At 42.6% G+C, this 21,138-nt stretch overlaps 1 protein-coding gene across 5 annotated transcripts in view; it reads left to right on the top strand.

Annotated features, from left to right (window-relative positions):
- The first annotated feature begins 489 nt into the window (after window positions 1-489).
- The window catches only part of LOC129859545 (zinc finger E-box-binding homeobox 2-like), an 80,674-nt gene continuing 60,025 nt past the window's right edge, over window positions 490-21,138 (top strand). For 3 of the 5 annotated variants that reach the window (XM_055929431.1, XM_055929435.1, XM_055929433.1), the window contains exon 1: window positions 490-573. In XM_055929431.1, coding sequence (XP_055785406.1) covers window positions 502-573 — 72 coding nt within the window. In that variant the 5' untranslated portion in view covers window positions 490-501. Of the gene's footprint in view, window positions 575-21,138 lie in introns of all 5 variants that reach the window. The other 2 variants (XM_055929432.1, XM_055929436.1) reach the window with 1 other exon arrangement.

Genomic DNA, 21,138 nt, shown 5'->3' on the forward strand with positions numbered 1-21,138 from the left:
ATTTTTTTTTATATCGAAGCAGAACATAAAATGAAAACAGCACAAAAGAAAGAAAATGATCAATGGTAAAACTTTTCTTATTTGAATTAACAGAATGTAAAACGCGTGCTTAACCCAGCACGGCCATGTCTTAGTGAATTATACCTCATACTGAAGGTGCAACTCCCTGTCTCCCCCTTTCTCTGCCTCTCCTTCCCCGTCGTCATGTTCACTTCCACTTATCATCATCCCGATCACTGGCATTATACAGATCAACAATACATTGATCGACCCCTTATCGTACTCTAGCATAGGTATAAAATGTGTATATTGGGTTTTGTAATATTTTCTGTTTTACTTAGCGCCTGATATTTAAATCGTTTCTCCTAGTCAGTCCAGTGTACCCACATTGTTGCTGCCTGTGTTTGGTTGTTAGATATTGAGCCTGCGTGTTGCTGCTGCTGCTGCTGCTGATTCAAGGAGTCGAGTCCATGCGAGCTGCCATCTGATCCACTCTTATCAATGAAGCACGAGATCATGGCGGATGGCCCCAGGTGTAAGAGGCGAAAACAAGCCAACCCAAGAAGGAAAAACGGTAAGAAGATACATGAAAAATAACAAACTGTCATTTGCAAAATATGTTTGTTGTGGATCTAGAGCTGTAATGTTGTCACTGTGACTGTAGTTCAGAGAGGCTGGCTACGAATTACCAAATGCGTGTTTTTTCTCTGCTCTCGTCTCATAGGAAATAAAGGGACACTTCTAACTGGGAAATAATGCGTAATATGTCCGTATTGTACTGTGTACACAGGCGGGACTGTCTATCCTTCATTGTGAAATTAGGAGCACAACGTCTTTGCTCATTTCGTAATTTTTACAGAGACGATTTGACGGAAGTTGTAATAAGTTGAGAGTTTATCGTTGCGCGAAAAGACTGAGTAGCAGTGAGAGGAATTTCAGAAAGTTTCCCTGCCCATATAACGGTTCAGTCGCGAAGTCCCTTATTGTCCACCAAGACAAACCCGTTAGATGAGGACTGATTTTTTTGCTGTTCTGTAGTTCACGTACCTGTAGATTTAGTTGTTTGAGCATTTTTTTTTCAGCAAGTGTTTGTTCCTTATGCTACACATTGCTTAGATTCTCACACTTCTGAGTATATTATACCATTAATGTAATTCGTTTGTATATGTCTAAACGTTATTGGTATGTTTAGTTTTCGCGTTGTACCCAAATTATTTGCTACAGTGTTACATCTACCCTCTCTCGAAACATTGTCCCCTTTTAGTAAGGAATGATTAGTGTCCCACACCGTTGGCAACTGACAAGAATATGAAACAGAACATGTGGGGACAATTCGCTGTGAACACGCTGTAGTAGCTTAGTTTACAAATTTATTATAAACAAATAAGATGGCATGTGCGTTAAGATGGTGATATTGACCGGTGGTGTGTCTCGTGTTATTTCTTTTATTATTAGCAATATAAAGTGCTTGTATGGAGCAAATAGCGGTGAAGGATGCGTTTGTCACTCTATTGTCAACTGTTTGTCAACCCACCGAACTGTGTTACACGTTGGAGTTATTGAACCATGTCTTGGATGGCTTTTCGTAGGGAATATACGTTTGTCCCTTTCCCTTTTGTCGACTGTAGACTACAATACACCCCGTGCACAAGTAAATCCAGCCTCACCACATGTCTGGGTCCCGAGATCTTTTCTTACACGGGAATGCTTTGCATTTTATTTTGTACCTGGTATTTTGAGTCTTTGTTGTTGTACAAAGTGGCATTATCAAGTGCGTATGAATTTTGCTTGTACTTGTGAAATGTCTCCCTTTATGTGGCTCTTTCCCTTATTAAATGTTGTGTATTGATTTCGTACAATCAATACAAGGAGAGTCATTGACAATTACAAGCCTTGCTTCAAGCTTGTTGTGGTTCTGAATAACAAAAGATAGGAGTGAAAGTAAGTTCCCCCTTTCGCTGTAGTTTTTAGGAGATAAGAGTGTTCTTGCCTCCTTTCTTGCCTCTGAGCACCAGTTCCCACCTGTTCCAGTAAACAAAAGTTTGGATTACTTTAAAACACTCCATTCAAGTAAGTGTTTTCTGACCAACACACACCTGATGATTGACATTTGCATTTGTCAGAAAGAAGAATCTTTTCAAGTTCCCTCTATGAAACAGCAGCAGGCAGCCTCACACACTCTCAATGCAAAAATAATTAGCATGGTATTTTAGTCGCTTCCCCCTCAGTGCTGATGTGGTGTGCACTGTGCACATATAATAGGCTGACTGAGCAAGTAGAAATTCGGCATTCTTGATTCTATCATATTTCTTTAATATGCCATTGTGATCACGGAGTTGCCCCCCTATTTACATTTTCTCGTCATGAGATGCCTTCAATAGCTCTCTCCCTTTGGGAATGCTGTGGTTGAGCTATTCAGACAGAGTGGATTTTATTTTCTCCCCTGGATGCATGGAGAGATGTCATAGGAGCTGAGCTTGTGTGTCTGGCCGATAGATAACACCACTATATGGCTGTATATGAGGATCCTTATCAGGTCGATAGCCTACATACTGAGATTACTTGAATGCAGTAAACAAGACAGAAAACCTAGACCATCAATTGAAATATTTTGAATATTGATAGATTGAGGATGTCAATTATTTATTTACTATATGGGTAGAAAAAAATAATTATTTTATGCATGATTGTTTGTCATGTTATCCAGAAGACATTTCTCTGTAGTTATAGAATATTTTTTAGTAGGATTTCAACGTTTTGTTTCACATTTACGGCTACATTTTATAGCCAGTATTCTGACCTTAGAGTGAGATTCTGGAATTCCAGGTCAATTTATTCAGATTAGGTTATTTGGTCACATTATAGTAGGTAATAATGCTTTTCTAGCCATGCATGGTGGTATCTAGCTTCGCTGTTTGTTGATAACACAACTTTGGCGTGTGATTCTATAGGCCCACATATGATACTGTACATACTTATCACATCCAGAGTTAAAGAGTGTAAAGTCAATCTCACAGTTCGGTGCAACGTGATATTGGCAACCCTGTAGTTTTGTTGGAGTTTTCTCTCTGCCTGCCTTCCCAGGTGTTGCAAGTCAGACCCAGCTGTGGGGCTCTACCTCACTGTGTGTTTATAAGTACAGCTGGCAAAGTACTCCACAAAACCTTTTCCCCTCTAACTTGATTAGTCAATCAATACTGTTAAAAATGAGTACTTTTGAATGGCACACTTTCCGTTTCCACATTTCTATTGCCCTCTCAGTATGGGCAAAGAGACATTTGCTAGGGGAATGACAGCCAGTGGTACTGATCAGTATCTACCGCTCATCTATTTTGTTTACGTTCAACTTCTGGAGTCATGTTGGAGCTGTGTGTGTTATGTGGTTTCGCTTGTATTGGGCGGTGCCATTTTACGAGGCGGTACATAAAAATGGCACCACTTTTTTCAGGGGAAGTTTCAAATATAAACGTAGACATTCAGTTTTCCCAAAGGTCCGTTTGTCTGATATTTCCTGTAATACAATACAAAGACCTATACATTTTCAATCAACAGAAAGCCTCTCCATAGACGTTCCCATGCTCCAGAATATATTGATTACATAATTGAAGGTATATAAAAAAAGAAGAAGCTTTCCAGCTTCTCTCTCTGTCTCTCTCTCTCTCTCTCTCTCTGGCTCCAATAGTTTAATACAATGCTGTGAATGTGATTATAAAAGCCTGTGTGCATTCACGCTAAAGATATAAAGGAGTGCTACTAATTCTTTAGCCTCAGCCCTGCTTTCAGCCCAAACAATGGCAGATTCCTTCCAGTCTAAACATTTTGTCCATCTCTATTATTCATTTGCTTTTAAGGTGCATTTACTCCCCAGTCGAAGAGAAAAATCCCCCATCGCCCCCCCCCCCCCCCCCCCCCCCTTTCCCTTTTCACAAATTGTTCCTCTTCCCAAGGTAGGCACTATTTTGTTGCTGTCACAGGGAAAAGGAGGGCAGGTTCGCTGGCGCTCACGGACAATTGATTGTCAGTCGTAATGTGTTTCATTTACATGTTTATAACGTCAATAGTGCTGGGGTGTCCACTGTACCATTCATGCTGCCATTCCCACAAGGGTGCAATTGTCTAAGCAGCCAAAGCTAGTTACCTTTCCTGATGGCTTTTTCACTCGGGCAAAAAATGGACAGGGCGGTGTTGCCGTGGTGCATCAGTGTTTAGAGAAGGATTATTTTGTTTAAGCAAGTGAAATAATTACTGCAGATACTACGAGCCAGCAAGAAATGATCTCCTTTCGGGCAGGGGCCTGCACTGTTCGCATGGCAGCAGTGACAGTGGTGAGGCATGAGGTGTCCAGACAGACTCAGGGTTTTTAGAAAAGCTATTTCATACGATGAGGTATTATTAGATTGTTTACTTAAGACTCATAGACTGATGGTATCTGGTAATGGTAGATACAGCATGTCTGAGGATGTGTGTTTTTGTGCACTTTTCCAAAAACAACATCCGGATCCTGATTTCTGGCATGTCGTTATGCGAAAGACCTTTGTTGCCCTTTTCACCCTTTTCAAGCAGATACAGTGTGGTTGATGCATCAGTGTAGTTTGATGTTTATAATTCTTTATCAAACGGGGCTCATCATAAGCTAAATATATCCTTCGGCTCAAACTACGGTAGTCGGACTTACACCACTGAACACTTTTGTGTTACCGGATCTCTACCTGTTAGATTTCAGAACTTCCGGGAATAATAATAAAAAGAAATATATGCATTCCGTTGCCTAGTGTGGTGACTTTCGATTTAGTAAAGGTTTTAGTTCATTCAAAACTACATAGATCTCCTTAACATCACATTCAGCCACAAACACATGTTGTGTTTGCTGTGATGAACCAGATTCACGGCAGTATTAGATGATTCTGATTTGGACAGAACATCACCATCTCTACAGTCGGACACCAATACGCAACTTTATCCCCAAAATTTTGTCTGTTTAAAAAAAAAAATCTTTCCCATTTCATTTTTTTTGTTTTGGGTTCTCTATTTTCTTCTCCCTCTCTGGCTTATGAAGATATTTTCGCCTAACGGGGAGAACACACACAGCAGAGGCACCGTTAGCTGAACCCCTGACACCGCGGTCTTTGGAATGCCTTAGGTACGATTTCACTTTCGCTCACATCAATGCTGACCTGAATGTCTTTCATATCTGATCCGCCGTGTCTCTCCCAGTAAACATCCCCCGAGGGGAGAACAAAGAAAGGAGCTCTTCTTCTTCTTAATCACAATTCAGCCCTTTCACCGCCAGCAGGCTACATTTGCATTCAGCATCAGAAAGGCCGAGATGAAAAGGGGGAAAAAAGGAAAGCAAGAAAGGAGAGCAATAGCAAAAAAAAAAAAAAAAATGGCAGAAGGGTGGGTGGTGAGCAAAATAACTTAGGTGTTTGTGGCTGTTTGTTGGGCGTCCCCTGGTTACTAGCCTAATATAGCTCCTACTCCACCGGGGTAGGCCTGGCCCTCCTGACGGTCAGATAGTGTTACGAGATGGCATGCCTGTACTATTCATGGACACTCACTCTCACACTTAAAGAAAAAAAAATGAAAACGTGTCTGAGACGGATCAGATTCTAACTTAAGAGGTCTGTACTAGCTAGGAGCAGGTGTGTTCAGACACAATTACTTTTTAGGGGTGTTTCTTTTTTGTCCATTTTGAAATAAGAATTGGAGCGCAAAACAGTGCTTACGTCTACTGTTATTTGTCAATTTGCATTCTCACATGATATTGTAGGGATTCCTTGTGGATGTGTGTTTTGTATGTCACCAGAAGAGCAGGTGTGAACGAGGTCAATAGGAGAGACTATTTCTGGAGTTGTTGCATTGTGATCTTTCAAAGTATCATGTTAGTTGATACACTATGCCGGGTTTACTGAGAAAAGTTTAGTAGTTGTGTTGTGAGATTAAAATAAAAACCCGTTCAAACAGAGTTGCCATTTTTGTTTCTCTTTACTTTTATAGCTCAGTACTCTTTCTACTTCAAGATCAGATTTGCCCCCCCCCCCCCCCCCCTAGAAATCTGGACCAAAGTTTAACCGCAATGCCTCCACTCTTCTCTTAAGTTGGTTGGCGAGATATCTTTATTGTGTCGTGAGATCTATTTCTTCTCTCTCTCCTCTCTCAATCAGACTAAAGAATCATGTATGCAAATCCGTTGCCAAGCTTTCCAAGGGGGGGATGCTTCAGCCTACAACTTGAAATGCATCATGTGATATGAATTCCATATTCTTTCTTTTATTTTCCAACCAAAACTTTTTTTTAAGAAAAGAAAAATTGTTATTAGTACACCTTCCCCCTTTCCCAAGCTAACCGGGATTTAGACAGATTTACTTCAGCAAATACCTTTGGACACTGGGGGAAAGTAGGAGTCTGTTTGCAAAAGGAGTCTTTTGTTCCGAGAGGTGCAGGGATAATTCTTTACTAGGCAGGCGTGATATTAACCCATGCTTCGATACCAGGGGAAGTGGTTAACTCTTTGTGGACACACACTCACTCTTTACTTGGACAGTTCAGGTTTCTGCTCTTCTCATGCATGGACCATTTTCTCAGCTCTGTTGAAAACTTTCCCTCTCTCCCTTCCGATGCCTTCTTCTTATGTACGTTTCCTGAAGTAAAGAGTCGGGACAGCCTGTTCCATGTTCTGCTCGGTATTTTTTGTGTGGAAAAGCTGCGAGATCTTGGATAGGGGACTCGCTTGGCTTTATAGATTAGCCAACCCATCATTATAGCTGAAATTCCTTCCCTCTGCAATAGCTTCAGCTCTAGTTGCTGTTCTGCTGGCAATGTCTTCTGTGCTGCTTACATATGTCACTGCTGAGGACCACAGAATGCAAGTAGTACTGCTGAGTTTCTTGCGTCATCAGTGACTAAGAAAAATGCATGAATCATAGCCAATGAGAAGGCAGTCCTCAAGCCCCTGGGCTTAATATGTTGATTTAATGTCTCAATTATCATAATGCTTAAAGCGAATAGACATTTGATAATGTTTTGATGAGGCTTAAGTCTTAAGTTTGACTTGATTTGAGACCAGGGTTCACTTTATCCACCTCTAATTCTTTGTCCTGCGCTGGATCATATCATGCTGTATTTGGTTGTGTGTGTGTTGTCCGTAGTTCAGGTTGTGTGTGTGTGAGGACTCCCGGGTGTGAAAGATTGAATGATGGAGGAGAAGTGACAGAATTAAAGGTGTTTGCGGCGCCATTCCGCCGTGACTCGTCCTCTAAGCCCGTCTCTGTCACCGTCCTCTTGTGATTTGACAGTTCATATCCACTCCCCTGTAAGGTGATGTGAACTCACACACAACTGAAGTTGGAAAATATTCAGTCAAATGTCTTTCTCTTCTTTCTTTCGTTCGTTCCTTTTCCCTTTTTTCTGTGTGTGTGATACAGACACAAGGCAAACACTGAAATTGAAACTTCAGTGGACTGGCAAATAATTGCATGCATTTGGGCTTTCGATTTTTCTGTGTACTTCCTTATCCTAAGCCCACAATGTTTTATGCATTGGGTGAGAAAAATACATTTTAGAAAAATATCATGCCTCATTTGACATTTTCTCAAGTGAAAATGCGAAGTCTTTATTCGGCCCATCCATTCGGTTCCCATCCCACTGTTTGCACACATCTAGTTGTTTACAATGGCTTGTGTGTGATTTTCAAAATGTTCCACGTGTCAACTTTCCTATTTGCAAGGTACACATGATATGACTCGCGACAGGTTGCATAGCAGGTGTGAACTAACATTTCGATTTCTTAATTAAACAAATTACAAGTCTAAAGGCACCGTGTTTTGTGCGCATAATCTTCCATTTCATTATGATGTTTCGCATGTGACTTAATACACAGCAACTCGTAATACACAGCAACTCGGCGGTTCTCGCAATGCACCGCCTGTGCTTCAGAACAAGAGAAATACAATGGAAATCACAACAAAAATATCCCATCCTGCTGATTGTCCTCTTACAATATACATCTGTATTTTGCTCATGAGTGAGTAAGTATAGTGCCCACATGCATGACATTTGTGGCTGCTCCACATCCCCCATAGCCTAAACAGCATGTATTCCGCAAGTTCAATAATGACTGTATTATGGCCTATAGAAATATTGGTGTGCTAATGATAATGACTAAGAGCATAGCGCTCCATACTGCTGTCATTGATGGGGAGGGGGTCTACTAAAAAACTAAAAAGGAAGGTAACAACACTAGAAAATAAAAGGCTCTTTATCTGATCAGATGGCTTTTGATGTGGTTGGTAGTGTATGAATGGCACCGTATTTCTCGGTCCACTGTTCGTTATCTGCATGTTCAAAGTTGTCACCTTTATGGAAAAACAGTGCTAAAAGCTATTCCTCAGTTTCCTGTTTGATCCTCTGAAGTTGGTAGATTTTGTTTTTTTCACCAGGTCTGACCACAATGCATGCACACACACACACACACGCGCACGGACGTGTGCACGCGCACCCACACGCACACACACACACGCACACACACACACGCTTTGCTGTATGTTTGATTGTCGGGTGGAAGAGCACTTCTGGCAAGGTCATGGACACATGGGACAATCAGTAAGAGATTGTCAGATTAAGGTATCATGACATTTGGAAATGTAGGACTTTTTCACATATGACTCAATGCGTTTTACACTGTTATACTATTACCCTTAATAACACCTAATAGAACATGTTGCCTCATTCCAGGTCACTTCCTTTCATTTGTTTGAATCATTTGGAAGCCAAGTCACCTACTGAGATTTTCTACTTTCCTACCTTTGCCTGGTTGGAAATGGAGAAGGTTGTGTCTGTCTTGATTAAGGACATACTGGGTCCATTTAGAATATTATGTAAGGTAGCCGTGCCACTGTTATTTCTATGCAATTGCAGTTGATTGCCGTGCAGATTCAGTCATTTGTAGCACCACATTTTTGTCACTTTAAATGCTTTCATCTTATCGCTTGATCAAATGAGCTCTTAACTGAACGCTGCAGCAATAGAGGAAATTGTATGAAATTACATTTCCCCTTGTTATTCAAACATACATTTAACCTTTGGTAAAAGTGAGCCGAGACGAGAGAAGAAAACACACACCGCCCCCCTTTAAATGTCATCGGTAGTAAGGACACGTGTAAAGATAGTGTGAGAACCAGTCTGGCCTTGTAAAAACTCAGAGGTGAATTCTTGTGTTAATAGGTTCTGACTGGCGATGGAGCCCCCACTGAACGGCCTGTGTCCCGCCGCTGTCAAACACCAATGTCAAACAAACACCTCCTCAGGTAGCTGGAGGATAATCACACCGACAGGCCTGTCCTCAGCCTTTCTGACACACAGGACCAGAGCCATGGGGTGGAGGCAGGGTTAGGAGAAAAGGGCTGGGGTTGAGGGCTAGGGTATATTGCTGGGAATGGGGTAGGGGTGGAGGGCTAAGGTTAGGGTTGGGGCTGGGGTTGGGACTAGTTGCGGCTAAAAAAGGCCTGGGCTGACTCGGTGCCTAGACTACCCTAGCCTCTACCTGCACTATCACTGACTGTTTACCCTCTGTAAGTCCAGGCTCGACCCCAGCCGTCAGTAATTACTGGCTACTCCCTGCTTTCCTACCCAAAGGAAGATTCACTCTTATCACTCCAGTGTCTTGTTCCAACATTCCTGAGATAAATTCTCCATCACTTTGTTATTCTTACTACTTAGGGGTATTAGTATTAGCATGCCCATCAAAGCAGACCTTGTACTTTCCTTCTCTCCACGGCCATATCAGTGGTCGTACATTACTCCTGGGATGTGCCATTGGCAGCAGCGTAGTTGAATAATGTACGGGCAGAGTCGTATTGAACTGAGCCGCTGACATCACAGGGAGTCAGGATGATGAAGTTGTGTAAATATATGGCTGGTAACGCGGAAGTTCGGTTAGAGCCACACAGGTGCTTAGTCTTGTGAATTAAAGGATTAATCAAATTGCACTTCACGGTCCAGGTACCTGGTTGCATCAGGGCTTTGTTAAGAAAATGTGTAGGAGGAGAAAGTCTCTCGATATTCTGTCGGTTTTCATTCAAATGGCAGGGACACGTGGAGAGGTGGTGAGGTTGAGGGAGAGAGAGTGTGAGAAACAGAGAGGTTTTCCCTGTATGTATTCTAATATTATATGGGTCTGGGATATTATAGTATCTCAACATGCCGAGTAGGCTACCTTGTAAACTGGCAATCACAGGATCTCTAATGTTATTACTTTTCATAATTAGTTACAGCAACACTCGTTCCATACTGCCGGAAAGGAATATTCCTTAGTAATTAAAGTCATGAAATATTCAGTTATGCCTACCTTTTCAGCAGTCTCGCAAATGAGGCAGCCATTTTTAATGTCCACACTGCCTCTGATTTTATTATAACGGCAGCTTGGCACATCTGCAATTAGTACTTCTACTGACAGTTACCATTTCTGAGGAGCGGTAAGAGGCAGCGAGGGGACACGGGGCGGCGGGGGGACGCGGAGCCGGGCGCTATTACATGTGCACCAAAAGCGACTCTCTCTCTCCATCTTTACCTTCTCTCTCTCTCTCTCTCTCTCTCTCTCTCTCTCTCTCTCTCTCTCTCTCTCTCTCTCTCTCTCTCTCTCTCTCTCTCTCTCTCTCTCTCTCTCTCTCTCTCTCTCTCTCTCTCTCTCTCTCTCTCTTTAACCTTGTTGTTTTTTTTTCTTCCTCTCCGACGCAGAGGTTACCTTTTCCCAACGGTGCAAAATCGACTTGACATAACTGTTCATCAGTTTCAGGATTCTCCCCTGAGGTATTTGCATCAAATCAGCTCAGTCAAGCTTCAAGTTGAAATTGGCAGGCCAGAACCTGACAGCCAGGGTAGGGACCGGGGAAAGAGACAGGGAACTGACAGTGGCATGGCGGGAGGGTGAGACAAATCTCTCCCTGGCTTGGCCAGGGTGGAGGAGAGAAGCGAGAGAAAAGGGCCCTGAGCGAGCTAGGTCACAGGGGTAATGGCCGCAAAGTTAGGCGGATGAAGGGATGAGAGGCCTTTTTTCTCTACCTTTTTCTTCCCCTTTTCACCTCTGCTTCCAAATCTCTGTGGTAATGGCCATCTTTAGTGTTGTCTTTTATTGGGTTTTGGGGGAGATTGATTTGAGTACAAACATTTGTTGCTTGGCTGGAATAGTGACTTGGAAAAATTGGTTTAGTGCAATGGATGATTTTGCTGAGGTTAAAAACCACTCAGTGAGTGAGTGCAGTAGTGGATATTGAGCGTCAGGCTTTCAGAGTTACTCTGTGCATCAGACAAAGTTGGACACTCACACACATGCATGCACAGACACACGTGCACGTGCAAACACATACACACACACGCACGCACACACGCACGCACACACACTCACACACATACACACAAAGAGAGAGAACAAGTGCAATTGTAGCACCTTGAATCGCCCGAGTTACATAGAAATGGGATGTAGCAGGACACAGATGAGCAGTACCGTTATCTTCTTGAATTACTCTCCTCTATACCCCTTAGAGAAATCGAGATAAGGATTTGTTTGATGAAACTTTTAGTGATTCCGCACTGCTCCAATTCTGTCTCTGCGACATCACAAAGCAGGACGGAAATTCGACTGTAAAATGTTTCAAATCCCCTAAGGAGCAAGAGTTGAAATCCTCTTAACATATATTCTTATTAAAGGGGAAGTCAAAGATCTAGGTGACTATCATTGTTTCTTGTATGTTCACTTTTTATTTTATTTTTTTGTTCTTTCCTATGCACACATGCTTAAAATGTATTTTCCCCTTTAACAGCCATAGAGCCTGGGAGAAGTATGACACTTTCTCACGTCTTTTTTTTTTCAATCTCTCTTTCTTGCCCTCTCTCCATCTCTCCCCTCTCTCTGTCTCTCACTCCCCCTCTCTCTCTCTCTCTGTGAGCTTTGCATGTGACAGCCAGGGCCTGACGGGTTGATGGCCGTTCGACAGGCAGCATTGAGTCAAAGTGGTGTGACGGCAGAGTTTTGTTAAGCTGGGAACAAAGGCATGGAGATGCTGGCCTGGTATTGTCTACGTGCATATGGGCCTTGTCACAGTTCCTCAGGATTTTATGCTCTGTTTACTCCTAGCCATCACCACTAATATTCAGAAAGGGGTTGCCTCTTTTCTCCAAAGATATGATTATATATATACCAAGTGTTGCTGTGAATCTCTTGAGGTGCTCTTGGAAAGTCAGAAGAGCAGAGACTCATAAATATTCAATTTTTTAGTGTTGATGTATGCTCAGAAGTTCTGTGTTTACTGCATAGTATATATGGGTTATTTTCATGACCAGTATTACGGATTTTGGTGTTGTTTTTTGGAATTACACACTGTGCTCAAACTCTCTCGCGAACCAGTTTTCAAAACCCATACAAAAGCAACGAATTATTGTTGCATACACATACTGTACTTGAGCCCCCCCCCCCCCCCATTTCATACTGAAGTTTTTTTCATAGAGAAGCTTCACTGCACTGCCTGTGGCTGCAGGACTCCGATGCCTCCCCTCCCTTCTCTCCTCCTCTTTATGGTCTCTGCTCAAACTGAAAGCTGTTTGCAGTGAGATTAGTGAAGGGGAGGGGGAGGCAGGCAACTAGGTGGGGGAAGGTAGACAGGGGAAGGGGGGAAAAGATGTCCGGTAGCAGACCACGCTAGCCAGGTCAGGGTGAAAGACCTGTAGGCCCAAAGCCATCAGCCATGCCAGATATCTCCTCTCCCCATCAAATGTGGGCAGTAATGCGAACAGTCCTCTGGTCTCTAATGGGTATGTTGGTTCCACCATTTCAAGCCATGGCAGTGTGTGTGTCTGACTCAGGTCAATCTAATTCACCTCTGTGCCAAACACATCTGCCTTATAGGTGCGTCTCAATATCAGTTGAGTTTGTTAGCCAACAAATGCTTTTAGCGAAAGAAACAATACCATTTGAGGGGAATTTTGCAATGTTGATGTCTTTTAGTCTTTATGGTGGCAGCGCTTGTGACGTTAATATAAAAGCAAGTTCCTGAGAACACAGCCGGTAAAAGTCCTCTAAAGACACCAGTCTTCTTCAAACCCAATGATATTTTCATGAGCCTGTAAAGATTATGAGTCCATTCTTGTAGTACCCATCTGTGCTTTTATTTGCAACTGTCTGCTCAATTGTAAAAGGGGAGGGAGGCGGGAGAGTGACTTTCATTTAGTTAAATAGTTGGATAAGGTCAATGGAGGTAAAGATGTAGTTAAGTTTTTGTTGTTTTTTTTCTTGAGAGGATGAGTGTACAGAGATGCCACAATGTGTACAGACATTAGGATGTTGGGCTTGATACCGTCTAAGTACATCAGTAGCAAGGCTGCCTAGCTTCTGCTTGTCAAAATTACATTTGAACCCAAACACGTATTGGCAGCAATTACAGGGTTAAACAAAATGAAACAATCTGTAAACAGATGAATTCAGTCTGTCTGTCCAAATACATTTTTGTCGCAAAACAATTACAAAATTACAGTAGATAAAAATTGTTCACCGCCTGTGTTTATGCAATCAACACAACGAAGAAACAAAACAATTTAATGTGGCAAAATCACCATTCATCTGCATTATAATTGCTTCTTTTTTACATCTACACCGTGGTTAATTAAAATTGTGATTAAACGCGTCTGCGTTGCCTAAGATGTCTTCCCCCCCCTAAACAGGTGGTACAGAATTTAAAAGTAAAGAGAAAAACGTAATTAGCATTGGAAATTGAGAAATTGCCTGAAAGAATCGGTGTTAATTTCAGTCACTGATGAGGTAATTTATAAAAGGAGCAGCACTGCGGAGGCTGTGCAAACTGAAGTTGACATCCTCCTCCTCTTCCCTGTTCCCAGCATGCAGGTGAAACTGTTTGCAAAACACTGAACCTATTTGGAATTCAGTCTTCGTTAGCATCCCTTTAGCAATTCCTCTCGGCTGCTACTGATAAAATAAACACCAGAGATAGGAACATGTGGCATTTGAAAGGTCTTTTAGGTGTTTTTCCACAGATAAATCCATCAGAGAAGCAGGGCCAAGGAATAAGGTAATGTGTGTCATTGGGATATTGGAAGAATTGTCCAGTTGTAAAAACAATGAGTTCTCTCCATTGTCCGGTTCCATCCAACAGTTTCTTAGCAGCACCACACATTGGGATGGAACTCTTTGGTCTGGTTCCAGAACCACTTGGTTTGGTTCCAAGAACTTTACAGGTTCCAGAGCCATTCGGTTCGGTTCCAGAACTCTATGGTCAGGTTCTTGGCCTCAGTTACGACCTCAGTCCGATTTTCCAGATAAATCCATAGAAGGAGCAGACTACAGGCTAGCTACTGACGGCCACACACACACACACACACACACACACACACACACACACACACACACACACACACACACACACACACACACACACACACACACACACACACACACACACACACACACACACACACACACACACACACACACACACACACCTCCCTTCTTTCTCCAACCTACGGTGCACTCAGCGAGCGAGCCACAACTTTTACAGATATGTGACAAATTCTTGTACTTTTCCTCATGTTTGACATCCTTGCTGGGATTGTTTGTTGTATTTTTTTTGTTTGGCTGCATCCTGAGACCCAAGGTGGCTGCCACTGTACAGCATGTCAAATGTGGTTAACATGCAGCCATTTATCTTTAAAGCCCCTTGCGCACAATGGCTGGGGTGTGCATGGCTGATTGTGAGGAGAGAGCAGTGAGCTTCCGAGTAGAAAGGCAGAAAGTGCTTCCTTTCATATATGCCGTACCACCTCTCTCCTCTCCTCCCTCCTCTCCCTCCTCTCCCTCCTCTCCCTCCTCACCTCCCTCCTCTCCCTCCTCACCTCCCTTCCCACCCTCCTCCTCTCCCTCCTCACCTCCCTCCTTTCCCTCCCTCCTCACCTCCCTCCTCTCCCTCCTCCTCACCTCCCTCCGCTCCCTCCTCACCTCCCTCCTCTCCCTCCTCACCTCTCTCCTCTCCCTCCTCACCTCCCTCTTTTCCCTCCTCCTCACCTCCCTCCTCTCCCTCCTCACCCCCCTCCTCTCCCTCCTCACCTCCCTCCTCACCCTCCTCCTCCTCCGCCCCCTCCTCTCCCTCCTCACCTCCCTTCTCACCTCCCTCCTCTCCCTCCTCACCTCCCTTCTCACCTCCCTCCTCTCCCTCCTCACCTCCCTTCTCACCTCCCTCCTCTCCCTCCTCACCTCTCTCCTTCACAGAATATCCCTTCATTATTATTTTCTTTTATTATTTTCAGAGTCACTCTGCTGAACAGGTCAGGCAGTATCTGACAAGGTATTTCAGAATTTTGTGAACCTTTACCAGACAGATTGTTCAGTGCAAGTGTAGTGTAACTGAGCCGCTTGTTGCCCGCTGGAGTGTGGCAAATAAGATCCAGGACAGATTTTTTACTTCTTCTTTTTTTTTTTTACTTCAAGAATGTAAGATATCAAAACATATTTGTAGTGGCTGGAGATGGGGTGGGAGGGAGTGGGCCTAGCCTATCATAGTATGCCTAGCTACCTTGCCTTGCTACAGTACATTACATTTACGTCTACACACCGGGTAATGTAGGTCCAACGTTTTACAACCTCGGATGTTTCCCACCTTTTGTTTTCAACGTGACACAGAGAAGGCAGAAACCCATAAACATGTTGCATTTCTGGAGATACCGTATAGGCTATCACTTCCCGCCTCGTGTAAGGTGTCTGGGGACACAGCGGAGGTGAAAATGCACGCAAAGGAACACAGTGTAGTCATTTTTCATACAATGTTCAAAACAAGGTGATGAAAAGATAGATGTCAAATGTTTAGAGGGTATAGTGGCACATATTGAAGTTGTATGGTGTGATTGAGAGAGAAAAATAGATCAGTTTACTGGATGTATTATTTGCTGTGTCATAGATTAGTACTAACTTGTTGTGAGCAGATAAAGACGAGACATTATTATTGTATTCAGTTTTTTTTTCGAGGCGGGCAGCAAGGCAGGGTTAGCGAGGAGGGGATGTTGAATAAGATGTATTAAGGTGGGTATGCCTCCCTTACTCACATGTGAAGAGAGAAAGGAGAGAGCTTCCTTCTCCTATTCTCCTAAACCCTGAGGGAGTCACTGTTCTTCAGTGAATAATATACAGTGAGAAAACAATCCTTAATATCAGGGAAAACCTCTAGTTTGTTTATGTGTGCTTAATGTGAGTCTGTCCGCCTGGGAACCGCCGCAAATGGGGGAAGTATGCGTGGATTTCACAGGTAACGGGATTACGTGGGCCCATAATTGATCCATTTGGGGGGAAAATGACAGCGCTCTAAAGAGGGCTAGGCTTTGGAAATGGAGTTTATGAAACAGGCATTCGTAAATTCAAAGGAATCAATACGTCAATTTTATTACGTCTCCAGGCCAGATGGGCTTTAAAGGCACAGTGTCTCCGCTATTTGTATCTTTGTGTCTGTGTCTCTCAGTGTGTCACAAAGGTCCTCGGTGGCCATTTTGTTGTTGATATTTTACTATAGGGTGGGGGGAAGACAGGTCACCATGGGATCTAATATCCCTGGCCGAGCACACTCATCCAGTGAAATAATGTTTGTCAATGCAGTTGTTGACTTGTGACTATTGCTCTTAAGAAGAAGCCATTTAGTGAGACTGGCAAGAACAATAAAGTATTTTCAAAGCTTGCTCGCCCATAGTCAGCCATTTATAAGGTGAGGTAAGTCGATTAACAGCATTCGGCATTTTCATCACAAAAATATTCACATTTTATTTAAATACAAAATGAACAAACAGCATCCCAGCTAGGAGAGATTTAATTACCCAACCCGCTAAAATGCAAATGAATAATGCAGTAAAGACTGATGCAAACGGAGAGAAATATAAGGCCATAGATGTTTTCTTAACCGGAAAAGAGCAGAGAAAAACGGGCTCCAAATCTCATCATGTCTAGGATGCTGGCTTGCCTGCTCTCATTCCATGCAGGTGGGAGAAAAAAAAATTAAGGTGGGAGAAAAAAAAAATTAAGGTGGGAGAAAAAAAATGTTTAAACGAGAGAAAAAAGAAAAAAAAACTAGGCATAATTATGAGCCCTAGTTTTCTTGGCGTTTGTAATGCGCTCCCTCCTCTCTCTCCTCTCTCTCTCTATCCACCATTATAGTAGTTCATTTTCGCAGTAAAGTAAATAATAAGAAGTTGGTGATGCTTGCCTTTTTAATTCCATTTTCCTCCTTTTTTTTGTTCTGTTCACTGACTGACATCTGCTATCAATGCTAAGCAGGTGTTTCTGTGTAAACAGACGTGCCCTGTTTGTGTTGCGCCATCCTCGCTACTGTGCACCCAAATGAGCAACGTGATTAAGAATCCTGTAAATTTTTGAAAGGAAACGGATGGCTGCCCGGCTAGAACATAATTACACCGCTCCGACATCCGCAGCTCGCCGCCGAACGAAGCCAGAGCCAAAGAACAGCACCAAAATTAATAATATATAATAGCATCTTTCTTGTAATTCATAAATGAAATAAAGTGAAGGGGAGTATCTGCTGATAAGGTTTTTTGGGGTGGAAGGAGGAGGAAGAAGGAGGATGGGGGTAATTTTCTGAGATTGAGTGAAGATTATAGCCTCGGTGATGCGTAACTCAGCCCAGGCGTGTTTAGAAGAGCTTGAAAGACCATTTTTAACTTTTGCACAGTTCTTTCAGCTCATTTATTTACCAAATGAGGCCTCCAAGAAACGTTCTCTTCTGTTTCATCATTACGGATCTTTATTAGTGCTATTTGATCATCCATGCTACTGAAATGGATGATTTGGCTCCGAGGTTTCAGCTTTCATCCAGTCAACCTTCTGTCTGTAGAGTTATCATGTGATGTAGCCATGGTAATGCATACGGGTTAAATGGCTGCTTTATTTGTTGTTTTCTCTTTTCATCCAATCAGAGAGAGGCAGCATACATGTCACTATAGATGCTGAAGCAGAGTGAAACAAGAAAAGCTGTTCATGAAAAAGAAAGAAAGTGAGGAAGAAGAGGAATGTCCCCCAACAATTCATGGAGTTTTATCTGTTATTTCTTACACTTTGGCTTTTTGTATTTCCCATCTCATTGTTGGTCATGCTTTGTGTTAGCACGTCTTCCAGAGATAAACATCACATTCCCCACAATGCCAACCTCTCTGGAAGAGTGAAAACAGATCACAATCGCAGGTGAATCTATGGAAAAGGACACAAAACTGACAAAACGGTAGAAAATGATATACTTGTGGGGGAAGATTGAGAATACCAGTTGTTCGAAAGTGGGGAGGGATGGTATAACATCTTGAAATTCAACTTAATTCCAAAAGTACCATTGATAAAACGGCACGACTGATAGGCCGATGTTCTGGGAACAAATGCAGTGTGCTCGATTCTTCATGCTGATTTATTTTTCTTGGACTGAGTGAAAAAAGGCAGTCTTAAAAAAAAAAAATTCTGTCACAGGAGATGTTGCTTCTGAAATGTGTTGGAGCGGTTTCTCAGGGCGGGTTCAAATGGTCAGTTCTCTGGGAGGAGAGGGAAATTAAGGTAACTTGAACACACTGACAGATTGAAAACCTTGCAGGGGCAATGTTGACACTTATCCAGTTTTTCTATACTTCTCTCCCCATCTTGTTGGAAGCAAAGCTGCACCCCCTTTAACATTCCATGTTCTCCTGATAATACAAGGTAACTACGAGTATCATGGATTTAGCATTGCCAATAAAAAAGATACCACAGCAGCATATTCAAAGGATCCCATTGAAGTGCCCATTGTAGTACCTTGTATTTGGAATCTATTATCAGTTGGATGCCATATTTATTCACAGTGTGAGTCCAACTTCCACCTCTGGTTAAATGCTAACTAACCTTCCTCCTTGGTAAGCGTAATCTCCTTGGTCAGTGGTCAGTGGAAGTGTTATGGTTGTGAAAGGTTTGTCTCCCTGTAAACACACTTGTAAGGGAGCCTTCACTTGCTCACTTCGATTCTTTCCCCTTTAATCAGAGGCCTGAGATTACATCCTCCATCCTCCCTTTCGGAAACATGATAATTACACTCCTCTGTGAACACAGAACCCTGTCCTGTCTGACGTTGTTGGCACTCTGAGACTGGGAGGGACAGGCCCAGATGCTGACAATTATATTTGAGAAATACACGTACACGATACACACACACTGGCTACTTCAGGACCTTTCCCCTTGTCACCTCTAGTATGTAACATCTCAAATGTAGTTGTATTCGATTGGGTTTGGTTTTCAACTAATGAAGACATTTGTATATTTGTAGAGGCATCAGCATTGCTATATTGCAATATTGCAAATACAGTTGGATTCACTGGGCTGTGATCTTTTGGTGCTATGCTTTCTCAGGAACTGTCCTTACATAAAGGAGGACCTGTACTGATAGAATATTTAAAAAATATATATATAACATATAAGCCCTCTCTTTTGTCCTGGGGGAATTGAGATTGCTCCTTGTTTACCTCGGGCCAGCTGCTGTGAGATGATTTACGCAGGCCGGGGTCACCACAAGCTACTCTGAGGACAATTTGCTGAATCAAGAGGGTGATTGTGTCGGGTGCCAGTCAGTCGCAATTAAGGACAGGATCAGGGGTAGGCGGCAGGCCTCCAGCCCCCAAGCCTCTCTGCCTGTCATATCTTATGGCCCCGGCCCCATACAAACCAGCTCACCTGAACATAATCGCCCCAACAGCCAGCGCGATGCAAATGAGCCCTGAGGTTAGCGTGGGAAAAGAAGCAGTGTCGCAGAGACCTAGGTGACCCACTAGGCAGGGGGTCTGCCTCAGGAGAGGCCTTTGTTTCTAGACTGCCCACGTTAAAAATAGTCCCCCTTCTTTAGTCTGGCTGGCCAACGCAATGCAAGCAGGAAGGAAAAAAAGTTGGTGATATATGGTTTGTTTAACAAAAGGGGGGTGCTGATTTGTGTGTGTGTGTGTGTGTTGTGTGCTGATTTGTGTGTGTGTGTTGGTTGGGTGGGCCTGTGGATGGATAGAGGGGAGAATATGGCCTCGGTTCAGGTTGTTTCTTTTAGGATGATATTTAGTGTAAGAATCACACTGGGACCTAAGATCAGAAATAAGTCCTTGGTCTCCTTTTTCGGCCTCAGTATATTCAATAGTGACTGCCAAGCCAGATTGAGGACGTTTGGAAGAAACGAGAGAGTGTGAAATGTGAACACTAGGCAGTAAAACAGGGACTAGGTTAAGGTTAAATGCAAATTAAACAGGAGTACCAGATAGCAGTAATTAACATGTTACTTACAGTATATATATATGCTGTGGACCAGAAGGAGTTATGAAGAGATGGTATTTTCTGAATTTACCCATTAAATCAATCTATAGGATAACAGATGACTATATTACATCAAATAGTATCTAGGACCCCAAAAAATAACACCTACTATAAATAATAATAATATCAAACATTACTCTCACTTGCTCTTCCAAGTGCCGTGCTCATTTAACAAAGCTAAGAGGTCATTGTAATCGTTTTCAAAATGTACAATGTCTGTTTAGACCTGTATGGTATAATCACCTATCATGACCTTACTACATAACCAACAACGACTGTCTCTTGTCGTGTGCCTTTCTGTTGCACAATAGTCAATACAATATTGTGTAGCATCATTTTCCCCCTTATTTCTAAAGGAAAGAGTTCCTTATTTTTGTCTCAATAACATGACCTATGACACGTTATTAATCAATGTTTTTTTTCTTCTTTTTCTTCTCGGTGCTGACCAATTTGCTGTGGGGGTGCATTCGTCAAGAAGCAGGTAAGCACTGTGAAAGGGTTCATGTTGTAACTGTACTTTGTGAAACAAACAGAAGGTAAAAGGTCAACTTTTGTGAACTTCATTTCATGCAATGAAAGTGTGCACGATTTTTTTTAAGAGACGTGATTTTAGAGAAAACATACACCCCTAGATATTTGAATATGACATGCATCCACATAGAAAACAAATATCTCTCACAATGCCATCTTTAAGACAAAATTATGATTGTGTGGAAGAGCATTACACAGCTGCATACTGTATTCTCCTTTGTGTGGTTGTATGTACTGTATGTGGTTATAAA

The sequence above is a fragment of the Salvelinus fontinalis genome, chromosome 7 (genome assembly GCF_029448725.1).
Source record: "Salvelinus fontinalis isolate EN_2023a chromosome 7, ASM2944872v1, whole genome shotgun sequence".
NCBI lineage: Eukaryota > Metazoa > Chordata > Actinopteri > Salmoniformes > Salmonidae > Salvelinus > Salvelinus fontinalis.